At 42.7% G+C, this 20,270-nt stretch overlaps 1 protein-coding gene across 1 annotated transcript; it reads left to right on the forward strand.

Moving 5' to 3' along the window:
• Positions 1-1,364: 1,364 nt before the first annotated feature.
• Positions 1,365-2,990, forward strand: gdf6b (growth differentiation factor 6b; the record flags this gene model as incomplete). Its single annotated transcript, XM_080735433.1, has 2 exons — positions 1,365-1,704; positions 2,071-2,990. The coding sequence occupies 2 exons, from the start codon at positions 1,365-1,367 to the stop codon at positions 2,988-2,990; spliced, it is 1,260 nt and encodes a 419-aa protein (XP_080591559.1).
• Between the last annotated feature and the right edge of the window lie 17,280 nt (positions 2,991-20,270).

The raw sequence follows: 20,270 nt of genomic DNA on the forward strand, positions 1-20,270 counted from the left end.
AACGTGTAGCCGTTCAGAATGTGTGCCTGTTTGGAGCGGGGAGATTTCTTGGCCTTCTGAAGTGCTGCTTGCAGCACTGTCAAGAACAGCACATCTAATCAACTTCACACTCAGCACTGAACTTCCTTGCTTCCTCAGCAATAGGCCTACACCCAACAAGTGTGAAGACGATTGGATGTTCTCAGTTCTTGAGAGCTGCCGTATGAAGGAGAGACAGACAGACAGACAGACAGACATACAAACAAACAGAGATTCCTGAAATGTATTGCAGATGGGCTAAATTATTTCTGACATAGGCCTACTACCTCTTTGTGTGCAATAGTCAGTTTAAAATCTGTCAAAGAAGATTGTTTTTTGTATCCATCTCATCTTGTTGATTGCAAATAAAAGGATTATCTTTTAAATAAATTCTATTTTTAATAAATTCAAGTCAATATATATATGTTTTCGTTGTGTATTCATTTCAAGAGTAGGCTGGCTACGTTTTGTGATGAAGTCTCTGTCCATGGTGCTGAATGAAGGCGACGTGATTGGCGAGATGTTGTCAAACACTTGCTTTTTTGGACGAGAGTCGCTGGAGGGCGCACCACTCCTTGTGCTGGTCTTGTGTTGTGAATTAAGCAAGGTAGCCTACAATGAATTAAATGCCGTGATAGATGGATCTGAAGCGTGAAGCTCCATTTGAATGGAAACCATTAATTACTATGTTATATCCGTCTGTCTTTCAATGTTATATGAGATACTTAAAGTGTGGTTCCTGTGGAAATAAGCCTCGGCTTTCTAGGATCTCCTTTTAGTTGACCTTGTACCAGTGATTTGTACTGTCATGAAACTGTACTTTTTTCTATTGCAAACTTCTAATAAATTCTTCAATCAATCAATCAATTGCAAATGTTACATTATGGAAAAAACTAAAACTAATTATAATTTAGATATTCGTCTTGTGTGCACGAGCGAGCCAAGATAAGGAAACCACCCTGGGAGGTGGGCATGTCAAACACTCTGAGCTTTGACATGCCCCCTTTTCACAGCGTTCTCCGCACTGTCATCGCCTGAACATCTGCCTCCCCTCGTGAGAATGACAGTGAGAGTGAGCATTCTGAGCAACAATGGGACAATTAGTTTTACAGCCTTAATTTGGTCCCACCATTTAGGTCTACAAGAACAGTACAAGGTGGGCGTGTTCTCGTCCCCCTTTAACTTAAGACTGTGTGCGTGGAGAGGTGCATACTTTTTTGCAGATCCGCACTTTGCTGCGAGTGGATGTAGAGTCCAGCTTCAACCTTGCCCGCGTGGTCCCTCCGGCCACGACTCGGCATTATCTCTTGCTGCAACAGAGAAGAGTTTGCCGGTGGAGCCAGATAATGGATTTCCATCATATAACCACACTCTATGCGGCTCTTATATTTGCATGGGCAAGTCCATGCTTTCACACACTTGCCATTTTCCTCCCGTCTGCCCAGAGGAGCAGCAAGGTGACGAAGCTGCTTGATGGACAGGGCGCGTCAAAATATTTCAAAGAGCTTTACACACCTTCATCCAGCGAGGGGCATCCGCACAACAAAGACATTATTGAGCCTCACGACTACATGCTCTCTATTTATAAGACATTCTCCACGGCAGAGAAACTGGGACTGAACGCAAGTTTTTTTCGGTCGTCAAAGGCTGCCAACACTATCTCAAGTTATGTGGACATTGGCCAAGGTAGGCTATGTATGATTATCATGGCCCTGGCTGGCTGACGATCTTTGATCATTTGGCTCGTGTGTGTGTGTGTGTGTGTGTGTGTGTGTGTGTGTGTGTGTGTGTGTGCGTGCGTGCGTGCGTGTGTGTGTGTGTGCGCGCGCACACGTGTACGTGTCCTTCCTGTGCATGCACAGGTGGGACTGCTTTTCATTCCATAAATACTTATGTACCAACTTTTACATAACTTCAGTCGCCTACATTAATCTGGACAACAATTAAATCGTTGTCTTTTTTTTAGGTTTCAAACTGTCTTGATGGCATGTGCATTATTATCTTCCTTGAGAATCCATCTGACCAAGAATTTGCTTATAATGCCTTCCACAGATGACCTCCCACTCTCTCCTCTGCGAAGACAGCAATATCTGTTCGACGTGTCAACGCTCTCCGACAAAGCCGAGGTGCTGGGAGCCGAGCTCAGGATATACACCAAAGTGTCTGGGAATTTCAGGATATCTGAAACCGAGCCCGTGGAACTCCAGCTCCTGTCCTGCCGCACGCAGCAGCTGCTCGACTCCAAGACGCTGGACCTCCAGGACTCCCACAGGCTGAGATGGGAGGTGCTAGACGTGTGGGAGATATTCAAAGAGCGGCAGGTCCTGAGTCAGGGGAAGCACTTCTGCCTGGAGCTCCGGGCCATGCTGGACAACCCCGAGAGGGAGCTGGACCTGCAGCTCCTGGGCTTGCACCGGCACGGACGGCCCCAGCAGAAGAAGGCCATCCTGGTGGTGTTCACCAGGTCCAAGAAGAGGCAGACTCTGTACAGCGAGAGGAGGGATGTGATGGGAGCACCAGGCCTGGGGAGAAAGGCAGAAGTGGGGGCAAAAGAGAGGGTCCCACGTGGCAAAGCCAAAAGGAGTCGTAGGACGGCGGGGTCATCATCGTCAGGGTCGAAAAACAGGCACGGGAAGAGGCATGGCAAGAAGTCGAGGTCGAGGTGCAGCAAGAAGCCTCTGCATGTCAACTTCAGGGAGCTGGGTTGGGATGATTGGATCATCGCCCCGCTGGATTACGAGGCGTACCACTGCGAGGGAGTGTGCGACTTCCCGCTCCGCTCACACCTGGAGCCCACCAACCACGCCATCATCCAGACCCTGATGAACTCCATGAACCCCAGCAACATGCCACCCAGCTGCTGCGCCCCATCCAAGCTCAGCCCCATCAGCATCCTCTACATTGACTCAGGAAACAACGTGGTCTACAAACAGTACGAGGACATGGTGGTGGAGTCATGTGGTTGTAGGTAGTAGCAGAGCTGCCAGTTATGGTTATAGCAATGCTTTATGCTGACCACCTCTTTGGGAACATGGCTCCATAGTCCAGTGAAACCCAAAGTCCATCACGGCATGTTTGGTGGGAAGGTTTCACTTGACACCAGATCTGGTTCACTTTCTTCTTGGGCTTGGACTAATAGTTTCCCACAATCAGATGCATTTCTTAAATATTTTGTCAATTAAGCCATGTTTATTACCTCATGCATTTTAGTTATTTCCCATTAATTCAATTGAAGGTATATAGTTCACATTTTAAGTCTTTGCTAATTGATCACAGACTGTTAATGGTGAACTTGAACCATTGATTTATTTCACTTCCAAATGGTGTACAGTAAACACATGGGCACATTTATAGTTTCTTTCGAAGAATTAGTTGAAAAAAGAAATAAACACTCAAGAATACCTGATAGCAACAAGACCTCAATTTGTCCTCCTTTGCGAAGGATATTAGTTGTCATAATATGTATTTCTGATGCCAACCTTATAACGCCGTTACTGATTGGATTGGACAGTATATGCCTTAAAGCTAATTTTTCCAAAATGAATACATAGTATTTCAAACACTATTTGACCTAACCAAGTTTTCGATTGAATATCTTAAGCACTTGACATGGTCTGTGACTCAGGGAGTATACTTCAGTGCTAGACAGAATGTGAGGCCCTGTCCAGATGAAGCACCAATTAAAATATGTTTCATTAACAAACCTCCCAAGGCCAGCTGACTTCTTGTTGTTATAACGCAAAGGTTTGTTTAGTTCTGAATGCACTGATGTTCAAAGTTACGATATGTAAATATTAGATGTGAAGATTATAATTTATGTTCTACAAATAAGTTATTGCATTTTCTTTTTGTCAGTATTATTACTTTACAATTTCAGGACTGCACGTATTTGACACTTGATACAAATACAGCTGTTGTGAATGTTTTAGAGAGGCATCCACAATATGTATAAAATACTAGTCACACAATGTGAAATGGTACCACTATTGTTCAGATAAAAATATTGGAAATAACTATTCACAAAATAAATATTTGTTATGATCGCAGGCTACACCATTGTTTAACTGTTTGTATCTCTCATTTTAGCCTCTTGTCTGTATTTTACATAATTTCACTGAAATCTGAAACTAATATATTACACAGACTGCCTCATAAAGGACAAAAGCCACTTTATGCCAATTGTTTATATTTTGTAATGTAATTTCAGCATTGCCACCCTTCATCAAGCTAAATAGGAACTGCTGTACCTATTAAGTTACAGTTGTAAACCTTAAGTTTGACTTATTTTTAGATGAGGAATTTTCAATTTATAACCCAAGTTACATAATCAATTAAATTGCTTAACCAAATGATACTATTTTTTATGCCAGTCAATTTAAATATAGACATTTTGTGTGTAATATGTATGATAGATAAATAAATTAAAGTAACTTGAAATATATGTAAGTTATTGTGTCTTCATTGTTTGTTTTAGTTATACATGTACACTTTACACAGTCAAATCAAGTGTACATTTAATTCGCAAGGTGTGTGTAAGGATACATTTTTACACTTTACACTTCAAGATCTTACTGTGTAACATTATAACATAATGTATTTTGTCACTTCCTTATCTGTCTGTTGTCTTTCACCATTACAGTCCAGTTGTAACAGCATTGCCATAAACACATAAACATAAAGTTCACCCAACCAAACCTATTTGCTGGATCTTCTGATGCTTGCTTGTTTTACCTGCCCTCTCAATCAAACCAATAAACTATTGACACTATGAAGTGTTGTAAACATATCAGATAGCTAATGCCATCAACATTTCCTGTCCAGAGCAATTTGAGTAGAATACACGCACTTGATAAACGCAGGTGCTGGAGCCAAAGGGAACCAAATGAACAGGCAACTTCCGCACACTCAACACTATTAAAAAAACTTTTATTTATTGCAAGCCCTTGAGTTTGTAAATGCCAAAAATAAATAGCCAATCTGCAACCTCTCAATATACAGCACGTTGTGAACATGTAGATCAGATTTTCCTTTCTTTATCTTTGGGAAAAGATTTCTTTTTCTTTTTTTTTATATTAAATATAGGGCTTAAGTGATTTTCTCACATAAAGGGATGGGTAACATAAATGACACTTGGGGTGAAAGCAGGGTCAGGAGACAACTGGATAGAGCCATGGGTGGGCTGGATTTGTGTGTCTGTCTGTAAGGGGGGGTGCAAACACATTGGTGGGCAGATGCAATGCCCACCACTGGTCCCCGGCAATGCATACAATGGCTGAGGAGGATCTTAACATCAGATTAAGCATGCCTTTTCCTCTGGGGGTCAAAGGTGAAGTGGCACCATTGTCTCAGTGGAGCTGTGGACATTCAACAACGTACACATACCCATAGAACAGCGGCGGCAATCAAGTGGGGACAAAAGGGAGGACAAGGGAGAGGAATGTGATGCTCTCTGTGCGTTGCCTGTCACACCCGGGCCCCATACAACAAGGTAAGATATAAAAGTGGTGGGAGGCTGTTTTAAACAGCTGCCCTGAACAGCCACTGGGGAACAAAAGACTGGAATGCACTGTGCACTATGGGGGCATCTGGAGGCCTTTTCTCCCTCGTGTTTCACAGCGAGATTGGGGTATTATTTTGTCGCTGTGGTGGTGGAATCCCTGTATGTCCAAACCCCGCCACTTTTCGGGAACTGGAAAAAGTAATCTGTTAATACATTTCTTTGGTTAAATGTTTATAGAACACTTTCGGTGCCTTTGAGTGAACATGGGCAAACATTTTTCAAAAGTTGCAAAAAATAGCATGGTGAGCTTGTAGATGAACCATTTTCACACAGCTCATCACTGTCTGGCGAAGTGATGTATTAAATGTTATTGGGGAAAGAAAACATGAAAAGATGAAATATGGACATAAGGCTTCTGTTCAAAAGTGACCATTTGTAGAAAAGTGAAATTATTTATTTTGTTGGATTCTATTGAAATAACTAACTAACTAATATAATATAGTTTATCATATTTTAGTGGAAATGGAAGGCCTTTTCTTAAATTGTCTAACCATGAATCGAAAACCTAAATAAAGATGTAAAATGCAATAGGATTTTCACAAACATATTTCTTCAGGGATCTCAGGGCACAACAAAACACAAACTCCATTAAATGTTGACACAGTATATTTCCTACACGCGTTTCTGTTGTTAGCTTCTAGTCACAGGCAGAAGTGATGTCCCATCATCTTGACCTTTCTATTTGCTCTAGTAAACCCTTGCCTCTGAAGGGCTTTAGACTGGGAAATCCTTCCACAGAGGAGTTAAATGGTATCGGATTCAAAGCACTGACCGAGAGGGGGAAAGTAATTAGTTACAACTACTCTTTTCTTTACTATCTACTTTTCACAAGTATAGTAGTATAACAGCCCCTCTAACTTTGAAAACGTTGAAACTTTCAACCTCCCACATCAGATACAATAAGTCTGTTGGAACCATTCCTGAATATCAATTTCATAACTGTACTTCTACTGGTATTTTTTTGTGTGCTAAAGTAGCACTTTTATTTTTGAGTGGGAAGACTTTTGGACATGCATCAGAATATTAATGATCTGCCCTCCAAAACTAACAAAGCACTTGTGCACTTTCTGAGCTACTTTTTGAGTAATTTAGAGTGACACCTCCTCTTCCTCTGTGTGTGCTTAATGAAATGAACCCCTGAGGACCAGAGCTGCTACTTGAAATTCCGCAAGAAAGATTTCCGCACCTTCCACGGGTAACTGGCGCAGATGTGGAGGACAGAGGATAAAAGCCAAGACCTTTTTTGCAATGTTGACTATGCAGTAGAGCCAAACCGATATATCGGCCAGTAGACCTATTTGTATTTTTGAGGACATCGGTAGACTAGCAATTAATGCAGCATTTCAACCTTGCATCCCTGTTTTGGGCAGGTTTTTCAAAACTATTAAAAAATAGCACATCTGGGGCACCCCAGTGGCTCACCTGTGCATCCAATTAAAGCAGACTCCTTGTACAGCCGGCCAGGGTCCTTGTGCAATCTGACCCAAGAACCTTTGCGTCCTTCCCCACCCTGCCATATCCTGTCTCTCTCTCCACTGTCACTATCAAATATAGTAAAGATGTACAAGCCCACAACATGTCTGTCAGCTACTCTTGTTATTTTTCTTTATTTGTATTTATTTGTTTGCTAATATGTATTGCTTGTTATATATTTCACTATTTTTTTTAAGTATAATAATAATATATTTTATTCATAAGGCGCCTTTCAAGTCACTCAAGGTCGCCAAACAACAATTTAAAAACAACAGTTAATACAACAGTTATATCTGTCAAAACATCAGTAAACAGTGGTCTGGCAGTCTTCAAAATCAGGTTCGGACCCAAACATCTGCCATCGGTCAGGCTCTACACATTTCCATCATTTTGCAGTAGGAAACCTAAATGGCACCCAAGAACGGGAAGGAAAATCAGATTCACGAGAAGCTCTTGGCTTTCACTGAGAGTGAGAGGGGCTGCACAGCTGAGTGAGAAAACGCCAATAATGAAGAGGGAGGAGACGGAGGAGGAGGTCTACTATTTTGGAAGCCAAGAGGCCAGAGGCACTCTGTCTTATCCCAGAATAAAGGCTGTCCTTCATGGGTCAACGCACTTGGCAAACAGTGTCGTCTTGAAGCCCACCCCCCGCCCCTCCCCAAACAGATCCCAGACTTTAAACCAACCTGCCATGCCTCCATCACCTTCAATATCACCTGAATCCCTAGACGGGAGAGATCTACGTCTTTTCATATCCCCTCTGGCAGGGGTGTCGCACCAAATTCTGGGTCCTGGGTACAAGGATTCACTTCAATTATTGTGTGCTTTAACTATTGAAAAATAGCTAGATCTGCTATTTTTGAAAAATCGTGAAGATTTGTGTATGAATATTTCAAATCCTTCTAAGGTTTTTTGAAAACCCTATGTTTCTATGTCAGTGGTGCTCAAACTTTTTCATGTGAAGGACCCACAAAATGATATGTATTTGGCAACGGACCCCCATCTCAAAATATTAAGTCCCAGGGAGGGACCCCCCAGAAGCAAAATGAGTTACAAATGTTCGCTTAAAACATACATATATTCAAAGATTTGCACACATTTTCTCGACTTTTTCAAAAATAGCAGATCTACAAGCTTGCAGCGCTGCACCGAGCTTGTACTTTTGCTATTTTCAATAGCTAAAATTTATATAAAATAATTCCAGGCCCCTCCTCCTTGGGCCCTAGTAACTCAGTTAGTGATGCTTTAAAGTTGGTGATATTTGTTGGTTGGTGATATTTGTTGGTTAAAACTGTTTTTTTTTTGTGAAAGGTTTAAGGTGACTTATATTTAAACAAAAGGAAATTGCTTGCTGCAGGCTGATTTACATGTCATAATATATACGTTAATCTAGTACAACCCTGTGACTCTCGACAAAAATAACTGTTATATTTCGCCGAGTGCCACGGAAGTGATTTAGGCTTCATCCTTTTCATTACTGTAAAAAGGATGAATTGGGGTGAGCTCAGCAATGCACAACTCTACTCATTTCAGTGTCCACAGAGAGACATCCTGCAACACTAACTAAATCTTTTCACTGACATGCATGTACTATTTTACTATAAAACTCCATGAAAAAACACATTTGAGCTCGACTCCTTTACTCGTGTGTTTTTCCCATGCTTTATCTTCCTTTCCCGTGGATCCACATTGTAACCGGGGGTGAAAGTTTCATGAGAGGGCAGCCGGGCACGGATCCACATTTTTGCGATATCTTAAAGACACGCATTATCCACAACACCTCATAATGGTGAAGTTTTATAGAGCTGGGCCTCGGCCCTGCTCTGCTCTCACTGATCCACCTGAGAGGGTATGGGGAGAGCACGCGGTCAGAGAGAGAGAGAGAGAGAGAGAGAGAGAGAGAGACAGAGAGAGAGAGAGAGAGAGAGAGAGAGAGAGAGAGAGAGAGAGAGTCAGAGAGAGAGAGAGAGAGAGAGAGAGAGAGAGAGAGAGAGAGAGAAAGCAGCAGAATGCACTCATAGGGAACAGGACAAAGGGGAAATAGGGGCAGGTGGGAGCGAAAAGCCTAGAAAGAGACACTGGCAAACAGTGAATATAAGGAACACTAGCGTAAGAGGGACAAAGAGAGAGTGACTATAACGAAGGAAGACACAGAAAGACAGATTGAACCAGATTAAAGATATAGTAGAGCAGTAGATCTGTACTTAGTCTGCTCTTTTTCCCCTCTACACCAGACCTCTTTGCCACACCAGACGACGCCTCGCAGCACGAGGCGTTGTGAGCTTGTAGCTCTGCTATTTTTGTCTAAGGTTCTCAGAATAAATGGACACTAGGGTTCAAGTGGTTAATATAAAAAGGAGAAAAAAGGTCTCTATCACACAAAGATTTGGTGGAGCCCCTGTAGTAACTCTGAGGACCCCCTAGGGGTCCCAAAACCCCTGTTGAAGACCCATGTGTGTGTGCATGTGTGCGTGTGTGTGCGTGTGTGTGTGTGTGTGTGTGTGTGTGCGTGCGTGCGTGTGCGCGTGTGTGCGTGTGTGATAGAGGGAAAGAGAGCTCCCTGTCCCTGAGCGAGCCATCCCATCACTCACGGCGCTGGCAACAGAACAAACCGGTAGAGTTATAAAGGGTGTTCCCTCGCCTGGCCCAGCAGCCTTTTACTGTCATACAGGGATCAGAGCCATGAGGACATACAGTACAGGACACGCAGATGTTTGTAATAGCTCTGCATTATGAACCTTCTCATATGAAAGCACCTGGCTCTGATTTTGCCTCAAAATTGTGTATAGTATGTGCACTTGACATTAGATTTTCTTTTTTTTTTACGTGTGGAGAGTGATACTTAAACAGTTGTGGTTGGAGGAGGGGGGGAGTGGGCTCTTAAGCAAAAACAGGGCGACCCCTCGTTCAGCACGCTCGGAGACCGAATGATAATCAGGGGGTCTGGACTTCTTTTGTACATTAGAAGCCGGGTTTTCGGTGACAGGCGGTGGTAGTGTTGTTTTACAGTCAGTCTGCGCTGGAAATGCGAACCAGATGAGTTGGGCTCCACAGTGAAATCAGCCTCCCCCCGGTAATTAAAAGTGCCTGCTGTGAGCTCTGTATACTACCACCACACATGGCCCCGCATCACCGATCATCACTGCCCGTCCGCATCAAAAGGAAATGACACAGGACACAAGGCAAACCATTAGTGAGTCGATTCCGCCAACAACATCACAGAAGCATTCATTGGCCATTTGATTATCAACAGATTGTCTGCTTTTTCTCTGCCGTTTCCCACCAACAAGAGCGGTGGGAACACACGACACACCCGGATTATAAGCATCGGTCGGCTCAGTTAGCCCCTGTTGACTGCCTATCTAAATAGGATGTGTGTCGTTGATTCAAAGAGATCTGCCCTTTCTGGTTGGGTTGAACCTCTGGAGAGCCTTTTACGTCTCGGTGTGAAGATCAAACGTGGCTTTGCCATATTAGGAATCTTCCAAAGGTGATGAAGGCTGGACATTTTTGGAGCACCTTAGTAAAAAAAATGAATTAGTTGCAGGTGCAACGCCAGGCTTGAACCCCAACCATAATCATTTCCCTTACTGTAATATAGTCCCTTTAAAAAAAAAGTGGGTAAGTGGTATTTTGTGTGGTTTTAAAAAAAGAAAAATGAGTCTTTGGGTCAATAAAAATCCAAAAAGCAGTTATTGACTTTGAAGCCCTTTTGCCTTTTGAGGGAAACCCAAAACCGGGCCATTTCTGGTGAGCCGGGCTGGTTGAGGACGAAGAGGAAATGCACTGTGACACTAACAGGCTGGAGGAGGAAGTGTTGATGGACTGAATTAAACAAGGGGGAAAGGGCTGGGGAGGAGTGGGGGTCCGTGACACTAATGTTTTCCATTGACAAGAAGGAAAAGCCCCCGCTGCTATGCCACACACACACACACGCACGCACGCACACACACACACGCACACACATGCACACACAAGACATTAGACATACACAGACAGACGCACTGACACACAGACATACCGGTATATAAGCATTCAGTCTGTCTGTCATGGCATTTGGGCACTTTTCCCATGCATTCTTGCAAGAAACATACATAAACTTTGGGTTGAAGTTTAAACTTGGATGATGATGAAAGTGTGAGTTTTAAAATAATATTTCTTACGGTGGGCATCAAATTCAACGTTTCATCGGATTACAGAGACTCACCGATGTTTCCCAGAAAACAGACTTCAAGTCAAACAAAAAGCTTAATTAAAGGAATGTATCCATAAATGCGTCTAATTCCTCCCCTGGTACAAAAGAAAAATGAACGTAGCCTTAAACACATTTCAGGCTACTGTAACTCAGAACTACACACGATTTCTGTTTCCAATTACTGCTTCTAAGCTGTCTGAGCAAATGTACGTTAACTCCTAGAGGAAATAGCTCTGATGGCAGGGAATTTGACTTTAGCTGACGTTGAGTGAATAAACTGCAGCGTATGTTGAGGGGTTTCCACACAGGCAAGCAATACTAAATAAACAAAAGAAATAGATACAGAAAACGTAAAACCAACCAGACGAGGAACGCATTCACGCCAGGAGCAATAAGAATGGAAATGAGGATTGTAAAAAGTGTATTTTTTTCTTCAGCAAATGTACATTTGCCTTTTGACCCTGTTAAAACTGGGAACCCATAGATTTTAGATAAATAATAGCAACATAGGTTTTTCAGGAAACTGATAGGATTTTAGAAGGCATTTGTAGAATAGCCCCAGGTCTTAATGGGGTAAATTACAGCATTTTTGGAGCATCAAGAGAGTAAACAGTAAAGTCACTGTGGTCAACGGCCTATCTCAGGAAAGAAACTGCTATTCAGCCTTTTACTGAAGACATTCAGCATTTTACAGCACATTTGTAGTTGGCAGTTAGCTGTTACTCTTAAGGCTGTTTATATTTTATTGTACAACCATGTCACTTGCAGAGAAGAATTAACTGACTTTCAACCAAAAAGATGCATCATGTATTCCAGCAAAGCAGTGCAACAAAGTACAAATCAGGCTTTATCCATTTGTAAATAATGTGCATTTGAAAGATTAGGTTAGTTTACCACACTGCAAAGTCCTGTTATATGAGTGAAATAATAATATACAGGCTTTTTCATTCTGAGTGAAAAGAGTTAGATTAACATACTGACATTGTACAGATATGACTAAGATTTACAGCAACCAATAGTGAGAGATAAATGTCTCAAGGCTACAGTATAATACAACATATAATACTGTATATCCCCTGTGATTTGTAGAATTGTGTCAGGAAAAAGAAACAAATACCAGTCTGACAAATGTTATCCAATAATTATGAAAGACAAGAACTAGATCAAGTGTACGGTAGGTAGAAAGGGGTTGGGGTCGGGGGACTGGCAATGAAAGGTCTTGCCTGCACCTCTGCTCACACACATCTTCAATGTTTAATGTTATCTTAATTCAACAATAATGTTTACTGTTTACATCTATGTGGATTTCCACCGTGCCAAACTGAACAGGCCTCTTTTGCAGAAACGGCCACTGTGCGACAGCGGGATGATGAAAGCATGTTTTGATCTGCTCAATCTGTAAGCCACTTTTCATATTTGGATTTGAGAGGCACATGGCCTGGGAGAGGTCACTGTGGGATTGGCACCAACGCCACGGCAAGCGGACCTCCCACAACGCATGTGTTCCTCTAACTAGTAAGACGCCTCAGGGCGACAAGCGACCTCGCCCTAAAGGGTGAGGTTGCCAGTGATGTACCGTATATCGGACAAGTTACCCATACTATATGGAGACCCCTGGTACCCATATATGGAGATCCATGTACTGTATGTGGAGATATGCTGTGAGACCCCAAACATGCTTACTCAGTTATTTCGTTATGTGAAAATCCTATGACGTCTATCACATCTGACATCATACATACAATCCCTTTACGCCCATACATTGATATCCCTGTCTGAACCAGCCACGCAGAAATGGGCTGTCTTCCTCCATATAAGGGCATTCCCATATGAAGTCCTGTTAGATATGGGCTTAATATTGATGACATCGGGGATCTCCATATAGGGGCATAAAAGGGATTCTGTTAGAGTGGTTCCCATGCCATCACAACATATAATCCCTTTTATGCCCATACATGGAGATCCCTGTCTTAATCAGCCACACAGATATGGGCGGTCTTCCTCTATATATGGTCCCATATGAAGTCCTGTTAGATATGGATGGGCTTTATATTGATGACAGGATCTCCATTTATGGGCGTAAAAGATATTGTTACAGTGGTTCCCATGACATCACAGTGATGTAAAAGCGTGATGTCAGAGCGGCAAACCCATAGACCTTAGAAAAGTGTACACATCCAGACAGACAATTTAGACAGAGTCAGCATGTGCCTTTTCGCATACTAAACTGCGACCTTCGGTCGCAATAAAGTTCCCCTGTTTACTTACTGGCCTGTGATAAGGCTGTCAATATTTTTGAAGGTCTACCTGAAAAATATAGGCAGCACTAAGAGGAAATCTGGCAATGAGGTCACAAAAGCCTAATTTCTTAAGTTCCATACTGTATATCAATACTGTATATAATTTCCCCCGCTGAGACTCATGGAAGTATTGTTGTAAGTGAGTGTAAAGTTCGAGTGAGTACATGTACTGTATGCATGTGTGCATGTGAATGTGTATAGTCTACACATAGTCTATACATAGACAGTCTAATTGTGTCTATGTATTATTCTACGGTTTAGTACAGTATTTAATATTTATTGGCTTGTCTACTGTGCACACACATCATTTCCCACTTGGCGGATTAAAATCATAATCAATCAATCAATCAAGAGGTCATCTCTCCCTTCTCCAAGACTGCAACACATTTCTCATAAAGATAAATATTTAAAACGGGAAGTCTCATAGGAACAGACTATATGGTTGCCCATTGTGTTGATCGCCTCAGTGGGCGGGGAGGTGAGTTCTGCTACCAGTGATCCTGGACTCACCTCCTTCACCTTAAGGTGTTGATCGCTTTTAGGGCCTTAAGTCTGGATGGAGGGCTTTCCCATGGAGATTAGGCGATCTGGTTTAAAGCTGTTTCAACAGGTCACTTGTGAGGGTCAGAGGTCAATTACATAGTAGTGCCTAATGGTAGCAAATAACGTCAATCACCTTAAACGGACCAGCGGCAAGACTTGTGCCTGACTTTGGGCTGGAATGCGGGGAATCTAGGGGTTAAGCTGGAGCCATGGAGACCAGACAGAGACTCTGTCTCTTTCTCTCTCTCTCTCTCTCTCTCTCTCTCTCTCAATCTCTCTCTCTACCTCTCTCTCTACCTCTCTCAATGCCTTTCTTTTTCTGTCTTTATGCTTTGTTTCTCTTCTTTTACTATCCCCTATTCTGTCACTGCATGTTTGTATTGTCATTCCATCATGTTCTTTCTTCTCTCTCTCTCTCTCTCACACACACACACACACACACACACACACACACACACACACACACACACACACACACACACACACACACACACACACACACACACACACACACACACACACACACACACACAGTTACCCTCCTCAACGCGGCACTAGTTGAGCTCACTCAAACAGTCATCTATACACCACCTACCATCCATCTTACAGTGACCTCATTGTGAGAGATGACACACTTCTTAGGCGGCGTGGATGGAATCAAGAATACGCTGACCACATTCGTCTCTCTCTCTCTCACAGCTGCTTCTCTCCTTAATTGTGGCCGAGGTGAGACAGTCTGCGTTTTATGTTTTTACGCCACCTCAACCTCAGAAACCACGTCCGCGCTGCAGTGTTCACCACCTCTTTCATGCATTTCCATCTGAGTCAGTAAAAAAACATTGGTTGCTTCCCTTATGCACCGCTGCATGCTTTCTGCCCAGGCACGTGCACACATAGACAGCAAATGGGGCTTGAGCCCCTGCCCTTTTATCCGTCTGTAAAAAGTGCCCTCTCCAGACCATGAATACAGTTTTTTACTATGGTGAAAGAAATGCAAATGCCCCCTTTCCATGCCATACCTGAAAGCAGCATTCAAGAGAATTGCCTTGTCCAAACTCTCCTGAACTTGAATGCAGCATCTTATGTTGAGAGAATAAGAATTGCCCTCTCTGTGTAGAAGTCCATGCTTAGTTCAGTGTGGTATCAAGCACAGAAAATAGCCGACCTCCAAGCTTGGAGGTTGGCTATTTTCGATATTTCCACCAAAAGGCCCCCTTAGAAATGTCAGCCCCTGCCTCTCTAACATTCTCTGCACGTCCCTGTTGCTGCCTGGTTGCAGTGTACATTATGATCAAATGCTGAACAATACAGTATAAACAGTACACACACACACACACACACACACACACACACACACACACACACACACACACACACACACACACACACACACACACACACACACACACACACACACATGACACATGACACATGTATGTATGTACAGCGGGCTATTTATCGCACAGCATGTGTTCCCATGTTCCTGCAACAATGCCACCGAGAAAGGATCCTCCACAGCTGGTGTACTTGGCAAATAAGGTGATCTCGACTCCCATTCTGATATTCTTCTCCAGGGAGAAGAGCGTTTGGCCACATAGCATAGGGTTGCTGCACTAAACGCCTTCCAATTGCATTACATTATTTGTTAAGACCCAGTAATTTATGACCCAGCTTTGGGCAGGCGGTAAACAAATGACGATGGTGTGTTGCCGTAACGATGTGGGTGACTCATACCCAAGCAGAGCCCTCACCTGGCATCAATGTGCTGACTCTGCCAAATGAGTTGAGTTCACTGCACCAGTGTGCCCTATACACATTCTGGCTTGGCCCCAGGGGAACACCATATGAGCATAGGACACGGAACACCATATATGGCCATAAACGGGTGAAACAGTGCCCAAATTTCTGACATCACTGATACCACCGTCTGTACTGCGCATGCCTAGTATATATATACATACAAAGTATTATGTAGGTAGGTAGTAGGCCTATCAGAAATGTAGTGACATGTACTGATAATAACAGAAGGCAGAGCCATAATGCTTCGTTGTACGACCAAGAAAAACAGATCTTTAAGCTCACAACGTGTCGCATTCCATTCCGAGATCAGCTCTTTTCGGTCTGCGACGCCGTTGTACAACGAAGTAAGCTATAAATGGGTCTTAATAGGTCTGGTACAGGTCCAGAATTACATTGACCCACGTTACAGAACAGACCTACAGCACTGGAAACCCCCTAAACGCATAATTCCTTTGCCAAGCTAAAAGTCCTCTGATTTAGTGACGCCTGCCCAGCTCTGCCAAACGTCACAGTCCACTTGACATGTCAGTCCACTGATTCAGTCCATACATAGGGCTGACGCTTGATTGGGTGTAATTATTTCACCCAGTAACAAATGACGTCAGCTCACCTATGTTAAAACTTAAACAGGGGTGTATGAATCTTTTTGCTTTGGGAAAATGTTCCCATTTTATTTGCTTTGTCACCCTGTTTAATATGTTGTTATGTTGCCTTCAGGAATCTCATTAATCATCATATTATAATGTACAATAAACATTCATGTGGAAACTATATCCAACCAACGTTACGTACTGTGATAAAGACAACAGGGCCACCCACCCACCCACACTCACACAAATTGTCCCTGCAAGTTTTTGTTTCCATGCTTGCCTTCTTCTTCTTCCACTGAAAACCGCACACGACAAACAGGCTCATTTTATGGCAACCCATCTGCTATTCACTGCAGAGTAAGATTGATGGCACTGACCCTGAATGAGTGATTGCCACACAGAGCTATATGTTAGTGACAGTGTCCAACAACATGCACTACACACTAATAAACCTCGGTCCATCTGGTCAGAGACAAACAAGAAAACGCAACCATAAATTCTTACTTTGGATCGGGCTCGGGAATCGGAAGTGGAACTTGATGAATACTGTATGTATGCATCATTAACCTGGTAGTGTTTGTGTCAAATTGCTGCCACTGAAATAATCGTACCAATTAAGTTCTAATAATGGCATTGGAGATCTTGCAAAATCATTCACTGGAACATCTTGTACTCTTCAGCCTAGATGACCTTTTGGTCCCCAGTGACCAGACTGGTTAACACTGACAACACACAATGTATTCTCCCATAAATAATGCTTTAAGCACCACTGGCTCCATTGACACTCAAACGGAAGTATTCTTTATGGTCTCCAAGCACCACTGACCAAGTTTAAAGCATAGCTTAATTCTGGGTGTTGACCTGATTAGTGGGCCACTGAATGTGTCTTGGTGGACAGGCAGCCAGGGACTGTTAACTGCAGCAAGGTGCTAAGGAGAAAGGTTAATGACCTAAACATCACACTGCCAGGCCGCCTTTCAAGTTGAGCTTCATTTCTTTATACAGACTTATAAAGGTGCCTTGTTAAAACAAAGCAACGTTTAAGTAAGTCTAATTCTGAGAGTCCTCTCTTCTTCATAGGCTCAAATAAACCCCAAGTTGGCGGCACAAAGGAATTTGAGCATTTCATTCGAGAGTTCCGTCTTCGGTGTATGATAAACAGTGTAAACTTTATATAACCACCCGTGCTTTCTAATACGTGTCTGGTACAGTAGTCACAGGAAATGAGGGAATGAGGGCCTCTCCGTGAGTGCACACAGCATGTACAGCAATGCACTGACCCATGGAAACCCACATAGGGCGGCTGAACTTAAAGGTGACTTGGATCAGGGCCCCTATTCAGTCACTTGGCCCAAGTCCTCCTGATGAGGGCTTAGTGGTAGCAGTGAAAGCAACCTAATGAGTGATAAGTAATCAACACTATTACCAGGCTGCACCAAAGCAGCCCAGAGCCAGCCCAGCATGCGCTAAAGCCATTTTACAACATGCAGTGAAAGCTACAGTAAACTATAGCTGTGCCAGGCTAATTCAAGCATCAGTGGTTACTGATCTGCATCGAAGGCAGGGAGAAATACTGGTTGAATGTAATGACTTTTGTATAAATCTTTGGCTATTTCCAGGCCAAAGAAAATGTTTTGATTAATGAGCTGCAGTGGATTTTCTTAACTTGAGTCCATAGCCACCATCTGTGGTTCTGCCTAAACGGATGACTTCACTGGCTTATTTTGGCAATAGTCCACCCCAGAACCTACTCCCGACAATCAGTGTTGGGTGCCAATACAAAGGATAATTCAAGAGCCAAAGGAACAACGTCATAGTGAAGTAAGACACTTTGACTATATAACCATGTTACTGTAGCAGACATGTTTTCTTCCCATTGTTTTAGTGGAATGACAGAGCCGCTTTAGCTTACATCATTAATGATCCAGTTGATAACTGTATTTGAAAGGTTGCAGACACTTTGGTGATGGCATTCTAATCACAGACAGACAAATATAGATATTCCATAAAAAAAGAAAGAAAGAAAAAGTGCCTCCGCCACTCCACAAACGAACACCGGCAAAGCATTAAGTCAAGACTTTTGGGATTTGCACAGACTAACACTAAAACCTTGTTCACCCAGTAGCCTAACTCAAGAATTCCTATACAGCTTATGGTCAGCCCATAAGATCAATACATGTGTGTTTATCTTTATTTAACCTGTTAAGTGGATAATATGGGATCAATTCCTTTTTGGAAATGAACAATGAAAATGTGGAATCCAAACTGTATTGGTCTCTGTAGTGAATATACTGTTTATTGTCTTCATTCAGACACTACCTGCACAACATCATTTCCAGACTTCTTGTACCAGAGTTCAAAAGTTCAAAACAGGGCAGGATCTGTTGTTTAGACACACTAAGCAACTTATGGACTTATAGAACTGTAATCCTTTGTGTGTAATTGATGTAATGAATAAAGTAAAAAAGAGAGGGTCTAATCTTTTGATCCCTGGAATACTACAAGCTCCTTGAAATACTGCAGTACTTAATTTCTTCCCCTTGATGTTGAGTCGCTGCCGTAAATCTGCAGTTCCTTAAAATTCTTTATCAACCTGTCAGCGCCGGAATCAAATGAAAGTAAACCCAGCACACGAGTATGAGCGCAGGGAGCGTCTGTGATGTATCACACTTGCGTGCTTTGAGATGAGATCTCCTGTTAAGTGGTGGGTGGGCTGCTGGTGAACGTACCCGGCTCTCTGGCATGTTAGAGAGATTGGGTTTCATAAGAAGATCGGTCGCTTAATTCATCTGTTTATCTCAATGTAAAGCTGTGAGCGAAAAAGGACGAGTGAGACGTATGGGTTCACTCCCCTCCCTTATTTCCTCCTACATTGCCTCCTACATATTCATCCTCTCCTCCTCACCAGACTTTCTTTTTGGCCTGATGCATAATTCACAACGACCACTGCTCACATGCCATCAGTTAAACCCTAACACTGTTTATCTAAGATTCACCATTACCATCTAACCTCCCTTAAGATTTAACAAATGTTCCAAACTTTTCAAAATGTCTTTTTTCAAATAGCCAAAGCATAAAATAGGGCTTAAGTGGTTAAAAAAAGAAACTTTGAATCAATTTGTCATATTTACTTTTCCCCCCCAAAAAGAACCAAGTCATCACAATGGATCGTGCAATCATCCAGGCAGACGCAGGGGCTGATACCCCGCAGCTGCTGGGCTGCAGATGTGTAATGGACGATGCGGAGGAGCGGCCGGTGCCAGGTTTGGTTTCAAGCCATGGTGACGGTTTATGTTGGCTCTCAGTCAGGACCCAGTCACTGTCAAGCTCCTCTTTCAAAGCTTCTTATTTATTTTTTCTTTCTATCTTTTCTTAAGTACTTTTGATTTCACCCCTACCCCACACATCCACCGACCGACCACCCCCATACAGTTAATACAGGAAAATGTTGGTATGTTAGATATGTCATGGTTTTACCAGCTATTTCTGTTATTTACATGAAGGGAAAGTCCAGCTAAAGTGCTTGAAGCTGCAGGGATCTGTTGACTTATAGTGCCACCTTCTGGTAGAAATGATTTTGATCAACGTTTGACTACTGTAATACAGCATGGAATTGTGGACAAAATCCTAACCAACGATAACAAAATATTATACGTTTTGGGTCTGAGAGGCTAAATCTCAACAAATGGTGGTCGGACTCAAATGACGAATAAATAATGGACCTTAACATGAAAGGGTTGAAAACCACAGGTTTAGAGTTTATAGATAATGTAAAAGTGTCAGATACAAAT

Source organism: Nannobrachium achirus, assembly GCF_963921795.1.
Source record: "Nannobrachium achirus genome assembly, chromosome: 10".
Classification (NCBI taxonomy): Eukaryota; Metazoa; Chordata; class Actinopteri; order Myctophiformes; family Myctophidae; genus Nannobrachium; species Nannobrachium achirus.